The sequence below is a fragment of the Myotis lucifugus genome, unplaced genomic scaffold, assembly GCF_000147115.1.
Source record: "Myotis lucifugus unplaced genomic scaffold, Myoluc2.0 scaffold_145, whole genome shotgun sequence".
In the NCBI taxonomy this organism is placed as follows: domain Eukaryota; kingdom Metazoa; phylum Chordata; class Mammalia; order Chiroptera; family Vespertilionidae; genus Myotis; species Myotis lucifugus.
Window position 1 is genome coordinate 116400 of NW_005871193.1, and position 19971 is coordinate 136370.

Genomic DNA, 19971 nt, shown 5'->3' on the forward strand with positions numbered 1-19971 from the left:
TGGGGGATGGAAACGACATCTGCCCACTGAATGCAGCACATGGGGGTCCTGTGGCTCATGACAGGTGCCTGACAGAGGAGGTCAGAGAAGGCCCCGGTTTCCCAGGCCGCCTCCTTTGTTCTCTGTCAGTCGCCTAAAGGAATACATTAAGTGAGGAACAAAGAGAGAAGGGGAGGGAGGGGCAGGCAGGGGGGAGGAGCCGAATGCCTATTTCCCCCAGGCCTTGGATGCTGGGGACCCTGCCGAGGAGCTGAGGATTTACCAACTGAAGGCGCCTCTCCACACCCACAGACAAAGGGTCATCGCCCGCTCCCCGCCCCTCCCCCCCGGTGCATCTGCAGGGGAGCGCAGTCATTGGCCCAGGGGCATGCACTGGCTCTGGGAAGCGGCCATCTGTCACCGAGTCTCCATCAGCTGGCCTTGGATGGGAGGGGGCAGGGATGCCGATGCAGCCAGCCCCAAGCCAGCACTGAGAGGCAAGGGCAGATCTGCCCAACGCAACATTTCCTAGGAGACCTTTTCTCTCCTCTAGGATGTCCCAGCCCATGTCCCCTCAGGCACTTGCTGCTCTCTCTCAGCCGCGCACCATGATGCCATAGACCAGCGGTTCTCAACCCGGGGGTCGCGACCCCTTTGGGGGTCGAACGACCCTTTCACAGGGGTCGCCTAAGACCATTGGAAAACACATCTATAATTACATATTGTTTTTGTGATTAATCACTATGCTTTCATTATGTTCAATTTGTAACAATGAAATTGGGGGTCACCACAACATGAGGAACTGTATGAAAGGGTCGCGGCATTAGGAAGGTTGAGAACCGCTGCCAAAGACTATAAACGTAGGGCAGTGGGAGAAGCCGTCTGAAAGCCAAACTCTGCTCCTCCCTCCAGGCCATCAGCCCGGCTCACCTGGCAGCCCAGGTGATGGGGATGCGGTGGGTGGCATAAACCGTGAAGGCCAGCGGCCCGGAGAAGTGGCAGGCCTCCTGGACCAGGTCGTGCCGGTGGCTGCCGTGCACTGCCGTCTGGAAGTCTGCGTTGAACGTGTTGCAGTACAGCTCCACCAGGTCCAGGATGGCCGCGGTCAGGGCCTCCATGACCTTCTCTGAAAGGAAGGGGTCAGAAGGGAGGTGGTGAGGCCTCTGCCGGCCCCACGGTTGCCCCTGTGCTGGCTGTGATGGAAAACCCCAGGAAATAGTCCCCAAATGCCCGTTGCTTTTCTAACAGCTGTGACCCTGTCGGCGGTGAAATGAGAAGAAAGCAGGAACATGCCATAAGCTTCTCCGAAAATGACAGATAGGAAATGTAAACATTCTCCTTACTTTACATATTGCAACTTATTTAATGTGAAATGTCCTTTTAGGAAATAGCGGGAATCATAATGGTCAGTTACTTTTAAAAAGTCATTGCTTGGCAAAATAGAAGATGGCAATTCCTATGTTGGTCCTCAAAATAATATTTTTGGGCACATTTTATTGGTCCATAAAACCCAAAAGACTGGGAATCACGGACCAAAAATCCCAAAATATGGGCTTTGTAGGGCAAAGTTCTGCTTGAAAGACACAAGGCGGAATCTTAGTGAAAAATTCTTTTTTAAAAATATATATTTTATTGATTTCAGAGAGGAAAGGAGAAGGAGAGAGAGAGAGAGAAACATCAATGATGAGAGAGAATCATTGATTGGCTGCCTCCCAACTGGGAACCAAGCCCGCAACCCAGGCATATGCCCTTGACCGGAATTGAACCCGTGACCCTTCAGTCCACAGGCCGACGCTCTATCCACTGAGCCAAGCCAGCTAGGGCTCGTGAAAAATTCTTTACCTCCTTCTCCCCAGGCTCATCCTAACTCAGAAACGGGTTATGGGACACTCAGAGAATAATTACAACCTCCTCAAGGGAGCGTTTCCCTTTGGAGCCCAGGGTAACTGCACGACTGCCCCTCCCACTCTCACACTCACACCACCTCATCACCATCTCCCAGGGAGACCACAGGAACAACTAGTAAAAATGATGAGGACACATTTGTGGAAAGAAACATTGGTGGTCTCCAGCTGTGTGCATGCGTCATGCAGGAACACACACACACACACACACACACACACACACACACGTAGACCTGGACCCTGCAGTTGCGGGGGGTGGGGTGGGGGGCGGCGGGGAGAAGAAGGAATCGGGCAGAGTCTGCAGTGTTTACCTGCCCCTCCTGGACACAGACAGAGCAGCTCTCTTACCTCGGTTTTCCCTGGCAGCCAAGACAGTGGGGTCCTGTTGGGGAAAAGGAGAGGGAGGGGCTTCAGGGCCACAGCCTTTGCCGGCACGGCTGGCAGAAGGGCTTTTCACAGCTGGCTCATCTGGACCCGACAGGACTGACGTTGGAGCAGAATTTCCCAGGGAAGACAAGGTCATGGTCTGTCCCAGATCCATGTAATGGACAGAGTGAGCCGGACCAGGGATAAAGTCATCGTGTCCACCAGATGAGGCACTCTAGCCCTCGGGCCACTGCACCACTGGCCCGGTGCCTATCAGGCTGTGGAGCCCCGGAGCCCCTGGCTCGGGGACGTTTGGGTTTGCACCCTGATGGCCTGCAAACTGCCAGGCAATGCCTCGGTGGTGGTGAGGAAAGCCCGTGCTGGTCTGGGCTCCCGCAATCAGTCCCAGGGGGCAGACCCAAGCCCACCCTCAACCTCCGTAAGAGGGGACACATTTGGGACCCACTTCCCAGAACTCTTCTGGCTAAACTATTCAAACATAAAAGATGGAGAGAAGAGCCTTTCAGTAGCTAGACAGCTAATTACCCGGTTGCCTGTGAGTATCCCTCTCCTCCTTCCCCATGCTCACGTTCTGGGCCCATTACCTTCTGAATTTTAGGCTGCAGGCGGGAGGGGCAGGGGGGCAGCTGGTTGAGGGCACTGGTGATCTCGGGGGTCTCCACGGCAGCCAGGGCGTTGCAGATGGCCTTGACGGACTGGACCACCCGGTCAGCCTTCAGCGGGAAGTCCCCCTGTGAGGGGAGGGACAGTGAGGCTGCCAGGCTCCGGCTGGGAGGAGTGTGGGCTCATGACCCGCAGGAGTAATAGCGGAATCCGTGCCTTGTTTTCAAACATCCAGCATCGGCGAATGAAATGAGCCATGTTCCCCAGTTCTCTCAGCCATGTCCCTGAGCCTCCTCTTACTCCCAGCTACAGCCTCCTTGTACCATACAGACACACGGGGCTCCCTCGGAGGCGTCCATAGGGAACAGGAAGGGGCCACCGAGACCACACGGAGGCACCACTTGCCCACGGTCTTATTTCTCATCTGACCACCTAGCTAGACTGACCTCATCTCAGTATCACAGAGTGCCAGCCACACCCTCTCACTCCCTTCCCCCTCCCCACCCCTCCGCCCTGCGCTTCAGCTCCTGCAGTTTTCTCATTTGGAATTCCTTCCTGTCCTGCCCTGATGACTGTATCCATTCAAATCATGGACCAGCTGAAATCCAACCCTCTCCCAAAGCCTTCCCTGGCCAGTCCCCTCTCTATTCCTCTCCCAGGGCCCTTGCTTAACTAACTCACCACCATCCCATTCTGTCTACTAATAGTTTCATGTTACTATTCCAGAGCAGTACCATGGGGCCGGACCAGTGCAGAAAAGGGGCTCCGAGAACTACCCCCTCATCACAGGAAGTGAGCAAGCAGAGGCCGCTGGAGAAGGGGTTCTGGCATGGGGGAGAGGTCTGAACGGGGTACAGTGCTGGACTCCCCACGAGGGACGAGTCCATGACCACTGCTGACTGAATCATGAGACAAGGACTGTTTTGCAGATGCCTATCTGATTTCCGTTAGCTTCAGGACATTTGGGACAAGTGTTTATGATCATGGTTTTGAGGCTTCAAACCCCTGTGAATCCAGGTAAGGAGCGCCCTGGCCCCTCCCTGCCTCCGGGACCCTCCACCTCCTCCCGGTTTTCCACCTGTGACACCAGAGCCTCAGAACTTCTCCAATCAGAGGTCCCTGGGCATTCCTTCCTCCGGGACACGCTCCGATGCACATTCAAGGGCAGCGGCTGGGTGCCCACTCCACGTCCCTTAGCTTTGGAGACGCCCCACTCCAGGGGCAGGGATCGGGGACACGGTTCCTGACCCACTTCTACAAGGAGCAGAACCCCTCTCCACACACACTCTCCAGCCACCCAACAGCCAGCAGTCTTGTTGGTTTGCCCGTGAGCCAGGGAATGAAAAGAAGTGCTCTCCTGACAGACTTGCAGTGTCTATGCCAGATCCCTTCTAGGGCTGGCTGGTCCCAGGAGGACGGGGGGAGAGGTGGGGCGAAGCTCTGGGCAGCAGGGCCACCCCAGGATCTGTACTCACGTCAGCCAGCAGGAAGGCATCCGCCTCGTTGTGGTAAGTGTCAAACAGAAGACTCAGGGCCTGCCTAGGAAGTTGGGGGCAGGGAAAAGTCGTAGGAGAAGTCAGGACCGCACCCCCCTCGCCCCTGCCATGTACTGGGCAACCCATTCTCTCCCTCCTTTCCCACAGCTCGGGAATCTGACTGGTTTACAGGCGTTCCCACCCCTTCCATGCGTCCCATGAAGACTCAAGGACGGCCAGTCCTCTGTACTTCGCCACCGCTCACCCGGGGCATGATGGCCAAGTACTACAGGGCAGAGATGTAACAGCTGGAGTGGGGGCCCTCCCCCTAAGGCAGGCAAGGGTATCTGCTGGGCTCCCCTCAGAGCTCCTGCTGGGCCCAAACCCCAGAGGGCACCACTCTCACCTGCTGATGGTCTGTTTGACAGGCCTCTCTTGCAGATGGACGAGGTAGTTCAAAGTGGAGGGGCTCTGGTCATCATTCACCTGTGTAACAAGTGCCCAGTTCAGGGAGGGGTGGTGCCTGCACCCCGACCCCGAGCTCCTACCCCACTCCCACTAAATGTGCTCCGTGTCACCCTCTGCTACCCCGCCGCCCCCACACAAACCGTCCGGGCCAGGTCGCTGCGTATGGATTTCTGCTCCATCAACTGTAGCCGAATGTCAATGTCAAACTTGCGGCAGTGCTGAATGTACTCATGGCTGCCCAGGGCCTGCTTGCTGGAGGGACAGAGGGACAGACCATTAGCATCCCGGGAACTCAGTGGGGAAGGTGATGTAGACCTGAGCCCCGGGGAGAGAGAAACAGGAGGGCGGGAGGCGACCCAGAGGTAGTACTTGTGCTGTGCCCCCTACCGTGGCTCCTGGCAATGTCACAGCAGAGGTTGGGGAACGAGCAGAGGTCTGTCTAAAGGAAAGCCACCTACTACACTGGACCCTTAGTCTGTACAAACACTGGCTTTCCCAGGTACTTATTGCCTGTATTGTTATCAGGGGTTCCTTCCAGGTCGGAACTTCTGGTGCGGGGGGAACCAAGGGACTTCTCAGAGGGCAGGGTTAAACCCCACGCTCCTGGCTTTGGTACACGGGACAGGGTGGAAGTCAGCCAGTGCTCAGGCTTGGGTGTGGAGCTCAGGGAGTGACACTGTCCCCCGACTGAGGTCCTGGGTCTCGCACACCCTACTGTTACCAGTTGGGGTGCTGAGGTCAACCAAGCAAACCTAGCAAGATTCCAGGTCTATATGAACCAGGAGGTCACGGTTTGATTCCCCGTCAGGGCACATGCCCAGGTTGCGGGCTTGATCCCGAGTGGGGGGTGTGCTGGAGGCAGCCAATCAATGATTCTTTCTCATCATTGATGTTTCTATCTCTCTCTCCCTCTCCCCTCCTTGCTGAAATAAATACAAATATATACTAGAGGCCCGATGCACGAAATTCATGCAAGAGTAGGCCTTCCTTCCCTTGGCTGCTGGCACCGGCTTCCCTCTGGCACCCGGGACCCAGGCTTCCCTTGCAACCCCAGCTTCGTCCAGAAGGATGTCCAGGAGGATGTCGGTCTAATTAGCATATTATACCTTTATTATTATTATATATAGAGGGGGGAGGAGATTCCAGGCCTATCATCCCAGTGCTCATCCAAGGCTTGCTTCTGCCCTGACCCGGTAGCTCAGGTAGCTCAGTTGGTTAGCGTGTCCGATATGCCAAGGTTGTGAGTTCGATCCCCGGTCAGGGCACATATAAGAAGCAGCCAATGAATGCATAAGTGGAACAACAAATCAATGTTTCTCGCTTTGTCTCTCAAATCAGTAAATAAAAGTCTGCTCTCCCCTTCCACTGTGGCTCCTGCCTGCATGCCATTCCCCTTGCTCAAGTGACAACCCATGAGACCCCACCCCCACCCCTGTCTCAGAGAAGGAGGCCCCTTCCTCCGCCCAAATCACACCTCAGTCAAAAGGAAACCCAGAAGCGAGGCCAGGGCGTCCCACTACAGGAGCACCGCAGCCCGGGCTGGGCCCCAGCCGCCGAGGAACAGAAGCCGGAAAGGGACTTCCTTCCTCAGCAGAGCTGGCGTCTAGGCCAGCAATGGAGGGGAGAGGACAGGCGTGAAGGGGAGGGGTGCGTGCAGAGCCCAGAGTGCCCCGGCCGGAGGCCACCAGGTGCAGTGAGGACTTAAGGGGGTTCTCCACGTCCTGAGGGGCCAAGCCCCCGGTGTAGGCCCTAAGCTGCTAAGTCTGAGCTGCTGCTAAGTCTGAGTTGCAGCCAGAAGCTAGGACTGGGCCCTGGGCAGGTCTGGGGGGAGTGCCTGGAAGGAAGGAAGAGTGTGGTGTGGTGGGGGAGGAGGCAGGAAACCCAGCCCTCCCCGGGGACTGTCTCAGGGCTCTTATCTAAGAGCAGCCTGCATCCTGGACGCGCCAGTTCCCCCTGGCAGCAGCCCCCTCCCACTAGGAACAGTGGGAAACCACAGGGCCTCCTTGGGAGTGGCAGCTGCTGGAACCCCAAGAGGGAACTTCCCACCCCACCCAAGGCAGCTGTCCTTGCTCAGGGGTCTGGACTTGCTGTTGGTGGGAGGGAAGAGACGAGGCTGGACGGGGGAGGGGGACTCCTGGATATTTTTCCATTGATTTTTAGAGAGAGTGGAAGGGTCGGGGAGAGACAGGGAGAAAGAAACATCGATGTGAGAGAGACACATCGGTTGGTTGCCTTCTGCAACCGAGGTACATGCCTTTGTCCGGAATCGAACCCGGGACCCTTTGGTCCACAGGCTGATGCTCTATCCACTGAGCCAAACGGGGGAGGGCCAATCCTCACTACATTTTAGAGAAGAAACTGAGGGTCAGGGTTTTACAACTAGTAAGTGCAAGTCAGGACCCAAACCAACCATACTGACAAGACCTACTCTGCCCTGTTCCCTCAGCGGTTCTCAACCTGTGGGACGCAACCCCTGTGGCGGTCGAACGACCCTTTCACAGGGGTCGCCTAAGACCATCCTGCATATCAGATATTTACATGACGATTCATAACAGTAGCAACATTACAGTTATGAAGTAGCAACGAAAATAATTTTATGGTTGGGTCACAACATGAGGAACTGTATTTAAAGGGCCAGAAGGTTGAGAACCACTGCCTTAGACAGTGGCAGGCTGCCTACGGTGCTCTCTACGGCGAGACCCCGAGTCTAGGACCCCTCTCATTCCTCCAGGGGAAATCGAGGACACAGGGAAACATCCAGCGTTCCCTGGAGTCTGCTGCCTGGGGTCCTACCCCTTTCCTTTCCCAGTTGAGGGCACAGAGGCCAGAAAGGGCCCACAGCGTCCCTCAGGTTAAAGCAAGCAGCTGAGAGCTGCTCTAGCCATAGACCCCTTGCACCCACACCTGGTATAAGCGGGCGATGGCACGTGTGGGCTCTCCTAAGACCTACGGTAGAGGCCCCTCCTATACCCACTCCCAAGGCCGTTCCTGGGCATGAGACAGCTGGAAGCTAGTGGGGGAGAGCGGATCTATTTCCCGATGGGCTGCCATCTGGCTGACCCCAGGCCTGCCACCCAGCTGCACCACCAAGGGGTGCAATCCCCCACCCCAGCCAGAATCCAGAGCCCAGGCAGTGGGCAGGGGAATGGCTGCTGCTGGCCCACATCCAACTGCCCAGGGAGGCTGCTTGCGGCCGAGGGAGGGTACTGATGGCGAGAGGCTGGCCGACAGCCTCTGGGGCCAGGGCTCCCCACAGCACATACCACGGGGAAGGCTTGCGGGCAGGGGAAGGGGGAAGACAGCCACTGTGATTTCCCCCTTAGGTTCCCCTGGGCACTTCTGCCCAGTCCTCCTCTGCCCCTCGCTCTAAGGGCACCTCCCATAATCTAGGGCAGGAGGGAACCCCACACAGCCCCTCCGGCGCCCCTCCCGCCTCCCTCCACATGCAGAAGTCTGAGCAGTATGACCTAGACTTTGCCGAATCCCCGCTCCAAGCTCTTCCCACAGATTTGGCTCAGGAAGCCGCCAACCCCGCTGGAAGAGGGAGCTCCCGGGAAAGTGCGACGTGGCCGAGAATGCCTGGAGAGCGGAGTCCTGCCTGTGGGGCTGCGGGCAGCTGCCAGCCCGGGCCTGGGGCCCAGTACCTCCCAGAGGAAACCCCCCCCCCCGACAATCCTACAGCCCACAGGCAGGTGCCGCATCCCACCCTGCTCTCCGCACCCCCCTCCGCTCACTCACTTCTGCAGGAACTCCTCCAGCCCACAGGGCTTCAGCACAAAGTCGCCCACATCCACACCCCGCAGTTCATCACGGGTGTAGCACAGGGTCTGGTAGATGAGCAAGTCCACAGTGGAGGAACCTGTGAGGGGTGGGGCAGGGCAGCGATGATGGGGTGCTGGGGCAGGTGGGGCTCAGCACCCACCCTGATCCCCCATTCCCGGCTAAGCATGATCCAGCACCATCACCGACCAGAGAGAGCAGTTTGGGGCTGGAGGAAGTGGCCCTGGACCTAACAAGCTGGCCCCAGAGCCAGCCCCCCAAAGCAGCTCTGGGCCACACCGTGGGGTGGGAACTGAGGCCCAAGGATCCCGCCCCACCTCCAGGGAGGCCCCCTCTCCTCCCCTCGGACTTACAGTTGCAGGTAAAGGTGAGTGGCTCCTGCAGGCTGTCACACAACACCGTCACCTTCAGGTTGACCTCATCCCCAAGGTGCTCGGGGCTCGGGCTGACAGCGCTCCAGACGTATCCGGTGAGGAAGTAGTCCTGGACGTCGGAGCCCGATCGGAGGCTGTGCAGGGAGAGAGGGAGAAGGACCCTCGCTCTGCCTTCAGAAGAGAGGAGGCCTGCTGGGACCCTCCCGCCCCGCGGCCAGGCCCCTCCGTCCCAGTCAGCCCAGCCCTCCAGGTCTGCGGTCCAGGATAAGGGGGGGGGGGCATGGGGGGGGGGATCGCTCTAAGGTGACATGCTCATGCTAAGTGCCACCGAACCACTTCATCTTTTAGTTCTAGAAAACCCTCTTATCTCCATCCGGGGCACTTGCTCCTACAGCCTGAAGCGATTGGGGTAATCTGACTGTCCAATGAAGGGTTTGTAAAGTTTTGTCAAACCTGTGAACCTTCTAAGGTGCCTCAATTTCAAAGAGCCCACAAACGCCTTTGCTAGGAAGCATTCCATCTCTCCGAATTGAGATTTATTCATGTGGTTCTTCTTTCCTCCTAGAAAAAGGTGACCTCCTCCCCAGCCCCCACAACCCTCCACAGCCCTTGTTCTTTAGCTCTTACACATCCAGCATGTGGCAAAACGCAGCAACTTCCTCATCTCTCTCCTCTGACACCTCAAACAACTCATGGCCATTGGCGACGGCGTGGGGCCGGGAGACCACCTTCAAGAGAAGAGCAGCAACTCAGTGCCTTTTCCCTCAAGGCACCCGCTTCCCACTGCTCCCGGACCTAACCGACTCAACTCTGAAGACTTCCCCGGCATCCAACGCTCAGTGAAAGGGGCACGAGAAAACATGGGAAACGCCGGGGCATAGGTATCTGCCATCCTAGGAGACCAAGAGCCACGTTGAAAAAGAGAACTTGGCCTAGCTGGTGTGGCTCGGTGGTTGGGCATCGACCTGTGAGCCAGGAGGTCACGGTTCAATTCATAGTCAAGGCACATGCCCAGGTTGTGGGCTCCATCCCTAGTGGGCGGCGTGCAGGAGGCAGCTGATCAGTGATTCTCTCTCATCACTGATGTTTCTTTTTAAAAAAAAAAAAAAATTTTATTGATTTTTTTACAGAGAGGAAGGGAGAGGGATAGAGAGTTAGAAACACCGATGAGAGACACACCCCCTACTGGGGATGCACCTGCAACCAAGGTACATGCTCTTGACCGGAATCGAACCTGGGACCCTTGAGTCCGCAGGCCGATGCTCTATCCACTGAGCCAAACCGGTCAGGGCTCATCACTGATGTTTCTATCTCTCTCTCCCCCTTCCTTGCTTTCTGAAATCAATAAAGATATATTTTTTTAAAAAACAACAATCAATGACTCTCTCTCATCACTGATGTTTCTATCTCTCTCTCTCTCCCTCTCCCGTTCTCTCTGAAATCAATAAAAATATATTTTTGAAAAAGAGAGAGAGAGCTCGAAGCTTTGACTAAGGCCGGAAGCCTGGGCATGAGGGAGGCCCAATCTCTTTCCCACGAGGGCGGGTCCTAATCAGCAGGGGGAGTGGGCTGCCCAAACAGTCCTCAGGGGAGCTGGGCCCTGGGCCAAAGCCTCCACACCCACAGCAAGTCCCAGGGACCCAAAGTAGAGAGAGACCGAGAGTCCTGAGCTGGGGACGAGGACAGACACACGTGGCTTCTGGGCCAGCACTTGGAGGAAGAAAGAGTCCGAGCAGCTTTCAGGTTGGGAGAGGGCCTGGGAGAAGGTTGAGCTCCTCCCGGCTCCCGAGCCTTCTGGTTCTGATTAGCTGCAACGTCAGGGAACCTGCCTGAGCCCCACTTCCTGTCCAAGGGCGTGTGTGGTGGTGGGAATTTTCTCAGACAAGGCCTCACACCGACCCCTGTAGTCACGGCACTGCTTTTGCTCACCCACAAGGAGGCCCTCCCCGCACCCACCCCCCGCCCGCCCCCGTGGGCCTGCCGCCCAGCCTGGAGCAGGAGGAAGTAGGGGAGCTGGTGCGTGACGGGTTTCTGCCTGACAGGCCTGCCCACAGCCCCGGCGAGGCCACCCCAAGGGAACGAAGCTGCAGCTGGGATGCAGCGCCCGCCGTCGGTGCCAACACCTGCTTCCGGGAAGCCCACAGCCTGGGCTGCACACAAGCAATGCCTCAACTCTCACCCTCCCTCCAGCTCTGCTCACGTCCTCCGGCCCCGCGGGCAGACGGCAGCACTGACCCCTCATTGGAATATCCAGAGTTTCCTCTGAGTGACCCTCTCCTGTTAGCCTCGCTCCCCTGGGTGAACAGGGGGGTTGCAGGGTGGGGAGGGCAGCAGTGGGGGCAGCTGGCATGTGAGGTCCTGGCTCTGCCAAGTTCATGCCTGTGTCCCAGTCAAAACAATAGCACCACTGTCAGCAATGAACCCACAAAAGCAAGGGCGAGAGAGCGACAGAGCAACAGGACGAGACAGAGAAACAGCAACAGAGAGACAGAGAAATAGAGAGAGAGAGAGGAGGGGGCGGCGACGGGGAGAGAACAGAGTAGCTACTGAGGCCATGTCCGTGCCCTTTCAGTGCCATTCCCTGGCTCCGTAAGAAAACAAAGCCACTTACGTTCACCCTGCTGGCAGGCCCTGGCGGCATCACCCGGCGCTGGCTGGGGGCGTCTGCCAGGCAGAGGCTGGCAGCGGGGGCACGAAGCTGGCATTTGGAGCCAACCATTTCCAGAGCTGGCTCCACGGGCCTGGGACAAGGAGGGTCCCTCTGGCTGGAAGCCCGGCGAAGGCGGGGTGGGGGTACAGGCCGAGGGCCCGAGGGGTCCCCCCGCCCGGTGGGATGGGTCCCTGCACCGAGTTGAGGTGGTGAACACCAAGGCCGCATTTCCCCACTAACAATGGGCAGGGCTTTGTGCGTGGCCCTCGCTTCCTCAAGGCTCGGACCAGCTCCCCCTCCAAACTCTGAAGACAAGCGGGGGACTGGACGGGGCGAGGGAGCCGGACAGGGAGCGACAGCGGTGACCACCTACCAGGGTGGCTGGACCGGGCGAGCAGGCCCCACTCTGTGAGAGGAACTCGGAACTGGGAACAGGATTCCGTGTCCCTATAAATAGCGGGGCAGCCCCACCTCTCGGAGCAGGGCCTTTAAAAAGCCCGGAGCTCCTCCGGCTGTGACTTGTCCCGGGAGCTGATGCTACGTCGGTGTCTCTCCCAGCAGAAGCACGGGGAGGAGGGGGCACGGGGAGGAGGGGGCACGGGGAGGAGGGGGCACGGGGAGGAGGGGGCACGTGGCTGGTCCCGAGCTGTGCAGAGTCCCTGTGGCCAGGACCCAGGTGGGAAAGCCCCAGCTCCTTTAGACAATGTGCAAGGAGGAAACAGGGGTGGAATGAGGTAAATACTCGCTCTTCCCACAGGAGGTGTCGCCGCCAGGGTGCCTCCTGACCCCTTCTCGGGCCAGGGCTGCCAGGGCCCCCGGGGGAAGCACAGAGCAGCCTTCAATGCCCACCCCTGGGGATGCTGCTGGCACTTCTCGAGACCAGAAGATCCTCAGAGCTCTCCTGGACCCACCTGTGGCTTTGCTATTTCATATTATGTTTGGATACAAGTAAAAGTATTATTGTCATCCCACATATTTTTTCTAAATATTTTCAATGTGAACAGAGATGACTGGTGGTGATGGTCGCAGAACAATGTGAATGTATTTCATGCTACTGCACTGTATCCTTAGCATTCGTTAAGACAGTAAATGTAATATTATGTATATTTCTCCATAATAAAAGAGACACAGAGAGAAAGACAGGGAGAAAGAGAACAGGGAGGTAGACACAGGAAAAGAGAGAGAAAGAGAGAAGAGAAAATGAAAGAGAAAAAGAGACAGAGAAAGACAGAAGGAAAGAGAGAGACAGTCAGAGAGAGTCGGAGGGAAGAGGGAGACAGAGAGAGAGACAGAAACAACCAAGAGAAAGATACAGTGGGAGAGACAGAGAGAGAGACACACACAGAGAAGAAGACACAGAGAAGAGACAGAGAGCGAGAACAAGCCAGCTTTGGAATGAGAGACACCAGAGCTGGGTGCCTTAGATCAGTGGTCGGCAAACTCATTAGTCAACAGAGCCAAATATCAACAGTACAACGATTGAAATTTCTTTTGAGAGCCACATTTTTTAAACTTAAACTATATAGGTAGGTTCATTGTTATTAACTTAATTAGGGTACTCCTGAGGCTTAGGAAGAGCCACACTCAAGGGGCCAGAGAGCCGCATGTGGCTCGCGAGCCGCAGTTTGCCGACCACGGCCTTAGACCATCAGGCGGGGCTGCTGCGGGGTCTGGACCAGGGTCTGGTGTTCAGTGAGCACAAACGATGGTGAATATGAGGCCTGAGCCTCATCACCGCGCAGAACAAAAAGCAGAAGCTACTGGCTCCAGTCCACAAGGCCACTGGGACCAACGACGAGTCCCATAACCCCGGCTCTGTCCTCACATCGAACCGCAGGCACACACTGGACACTGGGATTCTGAAACGCCTGCTCCCAGGAGATACACAAGGTACACAAAGCTCAGCCCTGGGGACGAGCCATGTCTCAGGTGCCCCGTTTCCTCTCCCCACCAGGACCCAGGGGCCCGATGACAGAAGCCGAGGGCGGAGAGGACTAAAGGGATGAGTAAGTAGCCGATCTGGAAAGCCAAGAAAAAAGGGAGACTCTTCTGTTTCCGAACAACATGAGAAAAGGACAAAAGAAACACAAGGTCCTCACCGAGGCAGCAGAAATCCGGTGGTTCTTGCCAGGCGTCGCATTTTTCCGATTGGCACAGCGAGAGACATAGGTGCGGGGGGGCACCTGCGGGGGCATGGTCTTACTCCGGGCCACGGGTTTTCCAGGGATGTCCTTGCCGAAGTCCAAGGGCCCCCGGCCCTCCTTCCAGCCCCTGGTGGCATCCCGCACCATCTCTGCATCGTAGGTTGACTTCAAGTTGAGCCGTGTGATCGCATCATTGATACCATCGTAGTCCACAGGCCCCAGTCGGCGCCCTGTCCCCCCACTTCTTGGCTCCGCGTCTTCTAAGATCTGATGCCCCAGCAACTTGCCTGGAGGCTGTTCGACCAAAGAAAAAGTGTTGATGTCATTGGGCTGGGAGATCTTGGAGGAAGACGGGGCCCTCTTCCTGGGAGGTAGGGGAGGGGTGTCCCAGATAGAGACTCGAGGAGGCAGAGGAGGCGGGGACAGTTTCTTAGAAGAGCCATCTGTGTCCCCCGGTCTTGGGGACAAAGAGAGTCCCCCATCTGAACCATCAAATATGTAAAGATAGTCTCCAGCCAGGGAGCCTTTGGGCCAGGGATCTGGGCCAGGCTGGGAGCCCTGGGAGGTAGAGTGGTTGGGCAGCCCTTCCTGTGGGGAGAGTGAGTTGTAATTGAGGGTAGGATCCGAGCCAGAGAGACCGCGTAAGAGCTTGAGGTCCTTCTGTCTGCCTGCCGGCTTGTTGTAGAAGTCCAGCGCGGGCTCCTCCCAGTCGATGAGAGAGGGGTCTGTGTTCTGCTTGGTTCTGTTTTCCTCCTTGTCATGCCGGAGCCGGGAGAGAGCATCATACTCCATCTGCAGGGCTTCGGCCATGGCCAGCTCTTTGCGGCTGATACCCACGGACTCCAGGGACTCCCAGTGTTTCCCATTGCCCGGAGTCGACGACATGGTGAGGATGGGGACGGAGGAGACAAGGAGGGCTTCTACTTCCTGCCAAGGTCAGGCCTGCAGGGTTGCAGCATGGTGTCTGGGCACCTGCAGGTGAGGGGTAAAAATATCAATCATGCAGTCACAAAAAGAGATGCATTCATAATCTGACTTAGGTGACATCTACCTGTTTCTTAATTGCCTACGACAGAAAGATGGAGGGGAAAACAGATACCAAGACAACTTTATCTATTACAGCCATTCACCCTTCCATTCATCTATAACCTCCGGCCCCTAACTCCCATCCTTATCTCTCTCACACGTACCCAGAGGATAGGAGGAGGCATCAACCAGTTGGAGAAGACAGAAATAAGGGCTCTTCAAACAGTTCAGAGGGGACAGCTCTCAGATGCTGCTGCTGGGAAGGTGAAATGGTTTAACCACTTTAGAACACAGGCAACTTCCTGAAAAGATAACCCCATCCACCTACCACATGACTCAGCTATCAAAGTTACTTACGCAAATAAATGAAAGCACACGTCCACACGAAGATTTATATGTGAATACTCATAGCGGCTTTATGTGTAATATCTAAAAACCAGAAACAACCCAAATGTCCACCGACAGCTGAATGGATTAAAAAAATGTGATGTGTCCACAGAATTGACATTACTCAGCAATAAAAAGGAAAGAATTATTGACACATGCAATATCACGGACAAGTCTCATAATAACCACAGTGAGTACAACAAGCCAGACAACAGAGTATGAGTATTTGAATCCCACTTAGATAAAATTCTGAAAATGAAGTTAACGTACAGTGACAGAGAGCAGATCAGTGACTCCCTGGGAAGGGGTGGGAAGCAGCAGAGGGAACTTTGGGGGATGGTGACGAGGCTCACTATCTAGACTGTGTAATGGTTTCCCATTATGTCAAGACTTCTCAAATTGTATGTTTCAAGTATGTGCAGTTTATTGTATGTCAATTATACCCCAATAAAGCTATAAATGAAAAGTACAGCCCAGCCGGCGTGGCTCGGTGGTTGAGCGTCAACCTATGAAACAAGGAGGTCACGGTTCGATTCCCAGTCAGGACACATGCCCAGGTTGCAGGCTCAGTCCCCAGTGGGGGGCGTGCAGGAAGCAGCCAGTCAATGATTTTCTCTCAGCATTGATGTTTTTATCTCTCTCTCTCCCTCTCCCTTCCTCTCTGAAATCAATAAAAATTTATATATTTTTTAAAAAGTACAATAGAGCGTTATGAAACACATCTATGATTACTCAGATTGCACAAGGATTCTCCCCAAATACGCCAATATGAGCACCTAAATAAAGCTTTCCAGAGGGTGAGGCCCAGGAGCCTGATGGGATACAGTTGTGCCAAAATATTGACCCCTCCTAGGCCCTCAGGAAACCAGGCAGAGGGGCAGGACCCCCGGCCAGCTGCCTCCAGCTGCAAGCAGCCCCCACAGCTACCCCAGGGTTGGCATCCTTTCCTCCAGAAGCCATGACATGGAGAAGACACGGAGCAAATGGTGGCAATGAAAGGTTAGCCCGGCTCAGCGGTTCTCAACCCCGGCTGCACATTAGAGACGCTGGGGGAGCTTTCTAAAAGTACGGTCCCGACACCCATGTTCTCCCGAGACAGTCTCATGTAATTGGCCTGTAGTAGGGCAGTGGTGTGTTTTTTTCAAAAAAAATTTTTTTTATTGATTTCAGAGAGGAAGGGAGAGGGAGAGAGAGATAGAAACATCAACGATGAGAAAGAATCATCGATCGGCTGCCTCCTGCACACCCCACACTGGGGACTGAGCCTGCAACCCAGGCATGTGCCCTGACCGGGAATCGAACCGTGACCTCCTTGGTTCATAGGTTGACGTTTAACCACTGAGCCACGCTGGCCGGCCAGCCAGGCAGTGGTGTTTTTAAAAATTCCCCAGGCGATTCTAGTCTATAGTTGAAGGTGAGAATCACGGGTCCATGTGTGCACAGAAAATCCTCAACGTTATTTATAGGTTCTTGGAAACTGCACCTTTCAACGAAACAACATATAATGAAACCAATGTCACCGCGGGCTAATTGATATAAAAAAGAGTTAAGTTCCTAGGGCACATTTCTGGTCACAGAAACATCACCAAACTTCAAAATAAAGACCCAAAACATTTCTAATATTAAACATTGAAGTTAATGTAAGCTATCCATACATTTAAGAAAGATAAATGAAAACAGTGAGCTAATTATTTTCCAACTCACTTATTCCAGTTCAGGGTCATGGGTGACTGGAGCCTGTCCCAGTAGTTCAGGGCGAAAGGCCACCCACACCCACACCCACACCCACTCAGAGTGGAACAGTGTAGACACCCCAGTTCATCTAACGGTCACATCGTGGGATGTGGGAGGAAACTGGTGAACTCAAGAAACCCACGCAGCCACGGGGAGAGCACGCAAACTCCGCACAGACAGCGGCCCCGGCCGGGAATCAATTTTATTTTTTTCATCCATGTCATAACAAAACACTGTTATTCAAGAACCTGCTGTGTGTGTGTTAGGGATGAGCTTGTGGGAAGTAAGTGTGAAGTAGCTACATCTGACCTTTAGCACCAGCAGCTAAGAAGTTCGCAACTGCATAAAATTATCAAAAATTGTACATTCTGTTGTACTGCTTTATCCAGCAGATAATATATGAAGCATGTTCTTCCTCTGGATTAGAAAGTGGAAAACATCAACAGGAAAAAGGGTTCAGTTAGATTCTTGGGTGGCAAGATCCAAAAATGAGTTAGCAAACAAACAAAAAAGAAAGCAAAATGAGTTAGGACAAGGGTATCCCTTAACCCGAGGTTCCCCACTCCCCCCTAGGACCCTTTGTGTCTGCCAGGCACAGGCACAGAACCCTGTAGGGCCAGGGCTGGCTCAGCAAATTTTAGGAAGTAGTTTCCCCAAGACGAATTAGTCCAAGCCCAGCCTCAGGCACACGGAGTGCTCTGCTCACTTCTCTGCCTGCTGAGCTTCTCCACCCTTCAAAAGCTTCTTACAGATTATTCTTTTATCAATTTGTTTTCATTGATTTTTAGAGAGAGAGGAGGAAGAGGGAGAAAGAGGTGAGAGAGAAACTGGCCGCTTCTCACATGCACCCCAACCAATCGAGCCTGAAACCTGGGCATGTTCCCTGGGCCGAGAATCGAACCAATGACCCTTCAGCATATGGGACGATGCCCAACCAAACGGAGCCACACCAGCCAGTGCCTTATAGATTACTTTTTATCTAAAGAGGGTAAGAGGCAGTCTTTCTATTTGAAATTCAAAGGAATTAGATGACCAGCTGCAGAAACCCAGCACTTAGCTGCCCAGAGCTGGAAAACTAGTTCCAGGAAAAGGAGGTCTCGTGCTTTAGAGAGGAGACACCAGAAGAACATCAGAGTCAGACGGCGTTTACGCCTTCCAATCCTGACTGAACTGGGGCAGCAGAATACTAAGAGTTGCCGGCCCTGGCTAGGTAGTTCAGTTGGTTAGAGCAGCATCCTGATATGCCAAGGTTGTGGGTTCGATCTCCAGTCAGGGCCCATACAAAAATCTACCAATGTGCCTGGCCGGCGTGGCTCAGTGGTTGAGCGTCAACCTATGAACCAGGAGATCATGGTTCGATTCCCGGTCAGGGCCTGATCCCCACTGTGGGACGTGCAGGAGGCAGCCAATCCATGATTCTCTCTCATCATTGATGTTTCTATTTCTCACTCCCTCTCCCTTCCTCTCTGAAATCAAATAAAATTTTAAAAATTTAAAGAATCAAACAATGAATACATAAATAAGTGGAACAACAAATCGATGTTTTTCTCTCTCTCTCTCAAAATCAAGGAATAAAAATTTAAAAAAAAAAAAAAGAGTTGCCTTAGCCAGGCACCATTGTGAAGAAAACGGAGACCATTGGAAAGAATCTCCACCTCCCACCTCTCTCCCACTCAACATCCACACTTGCATCAGCCTCACTTGCTCGCCCTGGTCTCAGGGGACGCTGAGGGACAACCCTCTTGTGCTCCCATCCCCCCGCCACTGGATCTCCATCAGGATGATGCTCCACAAATTTCTCCTCCCTCTCGTGTATCATCTCTTCTCCTCAGCTGGGTCTCTCTTCAGCATGTAACCATGTCCAACCAAGCTTCGTCTAGCTTTAAAAGGGAAGAAAAAATAAAACAAAACCTCCAGCGGATACCCTGTGTTCTTCCTTCCCTTCCCGACCAATTTGCCAATTCTTCCCTCTCATTTACTCCTTTTTTTTTTAATCTCACCAAGGATATTTTTCCCATTGATTTTTAGAGAGTGGGAGGAAGGGAGATGGCGGGGGGAGGAGACAGAAACATCAAAGTGAGAGAGACACATTGATTGGTTGCCTCCCACACGTCCAGATATGTGCCCTTGACTGGGAATCGAACCCGCAACCTTTGGGTGTGTGGGCTGACACTCTAACCACTGAGCACACCAGCCATGACTCATGTACTCTTTTTTTTTTTTTTCAAACTGAAGATATGATAGATTATACGCTCTAACCTTGGTAACTGTTTGTTACCAAATAGTACAGTCATTTTACAGTGACCACAAAAGGTTATTTGGTCCTCCTTGTTACAATGACCATGTAAAGATAATAGTAAGCAAAAACGTTTGTTAATACTGACCACAAAAGACAAGCGATTTGTTTATAATGCACAATGTTAACATACAAAATTCCTTTAGAAATCATTTTTCACTTTGCTCAGAATTTTCAAGCACAAAATCTGTGACCAAAAAATGAGTTACAAATCCAGAATAACCCCCAAAGCATACATCTAATCTCAAGTGTACACCAAAATCTCCATTTTCTTTTTTCCAAATTTAAATACTTTAAAAGCCCACAATTCGAGCATTTAAAGTCTTTTCTAAGACTCACCTTCCCAGCTTCAGATAAGCCACGTAAGGCACTTGCAGAGCAGTGGAGGATGTTAATACCCTGCTGCTTCGAGGTTTTGACACCCATCCTTCAAGTGACTGACACGCAGCTTTTCAGCCCTCCCCACCTTGCAGCGATGCAAAACCATTTTGCTTTTTCCTCTGCGCTGAGAGTTCTAAGTGCTTTAGAAAGTTTCCAATGAACTTTTGTGCTTTCAAGCAACAAGTCAGCTAGCACGAACAATTTACTAATATTAAGTAGTATTTTCTTCACCCACGAGCTATTAAATTCTCCAGAGCTCTCCCCATTGATGTTTTCTCCAGAAAATCCCCCTCAACCCACATTCCCTACAGCCCCACCCTTTGCCATATAGCTAGTAAACACCTCTTCCTTTTCTTCACCCCACCCCTCCCAATACCAGTGTC

General features: G+C 53.9%; 2 protein-coding genes across 2 annotated transcripts in view; one reads left to right on the top strand and one right to left on the bottom strand.

Moving 5' to 3' along the window:
* Positions 1-14698, bottom strand: part of PIK3C2B (phosphatidylinositol-4-phosphate 3-kinase catalytic subunit type 2 beta) — a 46044-nt gene extending 31346 nt beyond the window's left edge. The window contains exons 1-10 of the mRNA XM_014460902.2: positions 13720-14698; positions 9598-9698; positions 8950-9104; positions 8555-8675; positions 4957-5068; positions 4755-4834; positions 4349-4412; positions 2855-3001; positions 2232-2265; positions 910-1105 (exon numbers count right to left, since the gene is read on the bottom strand). Coding sequence (XP_014316388.1) covers positions 910-1105; positions 2232-2265; positions 2855-3001; positions 4349-4412; positions 4755-4834; positions 4957-5068; positions 8555-8675; positions 8950-9104; positions 9598-9698; positions 13720-14649 — 1940 coding nt within the window. The 5' untranslated portion in view covers positions 14650-14698. The remainder of the gene's footprint in view (positions 1-909; positions 1106-2231; positions 2266-2854; positions 3002-4348; positions 4413-4754; positions 4835-4956; positions 5069-8554; positions 8676-8949; positions 9105-9597; positions 9699-13719) is intronic.
* Positions 14648-19971, top strand: part of LOC102439028 (lysine-specific demethylase 2B-like) — a 9920-nt gene continuing 4596 nt past the window's right edge. The window contains exon 1 of the mRNA XM_006094883.1: positions 14648-14699. Within this exon, the coding sequence (XP_006094945.1) occupies positions 14648-14699 (52 nt within the window). The remainder of the gene's footprint in view (positions 14700-19971) is intronic.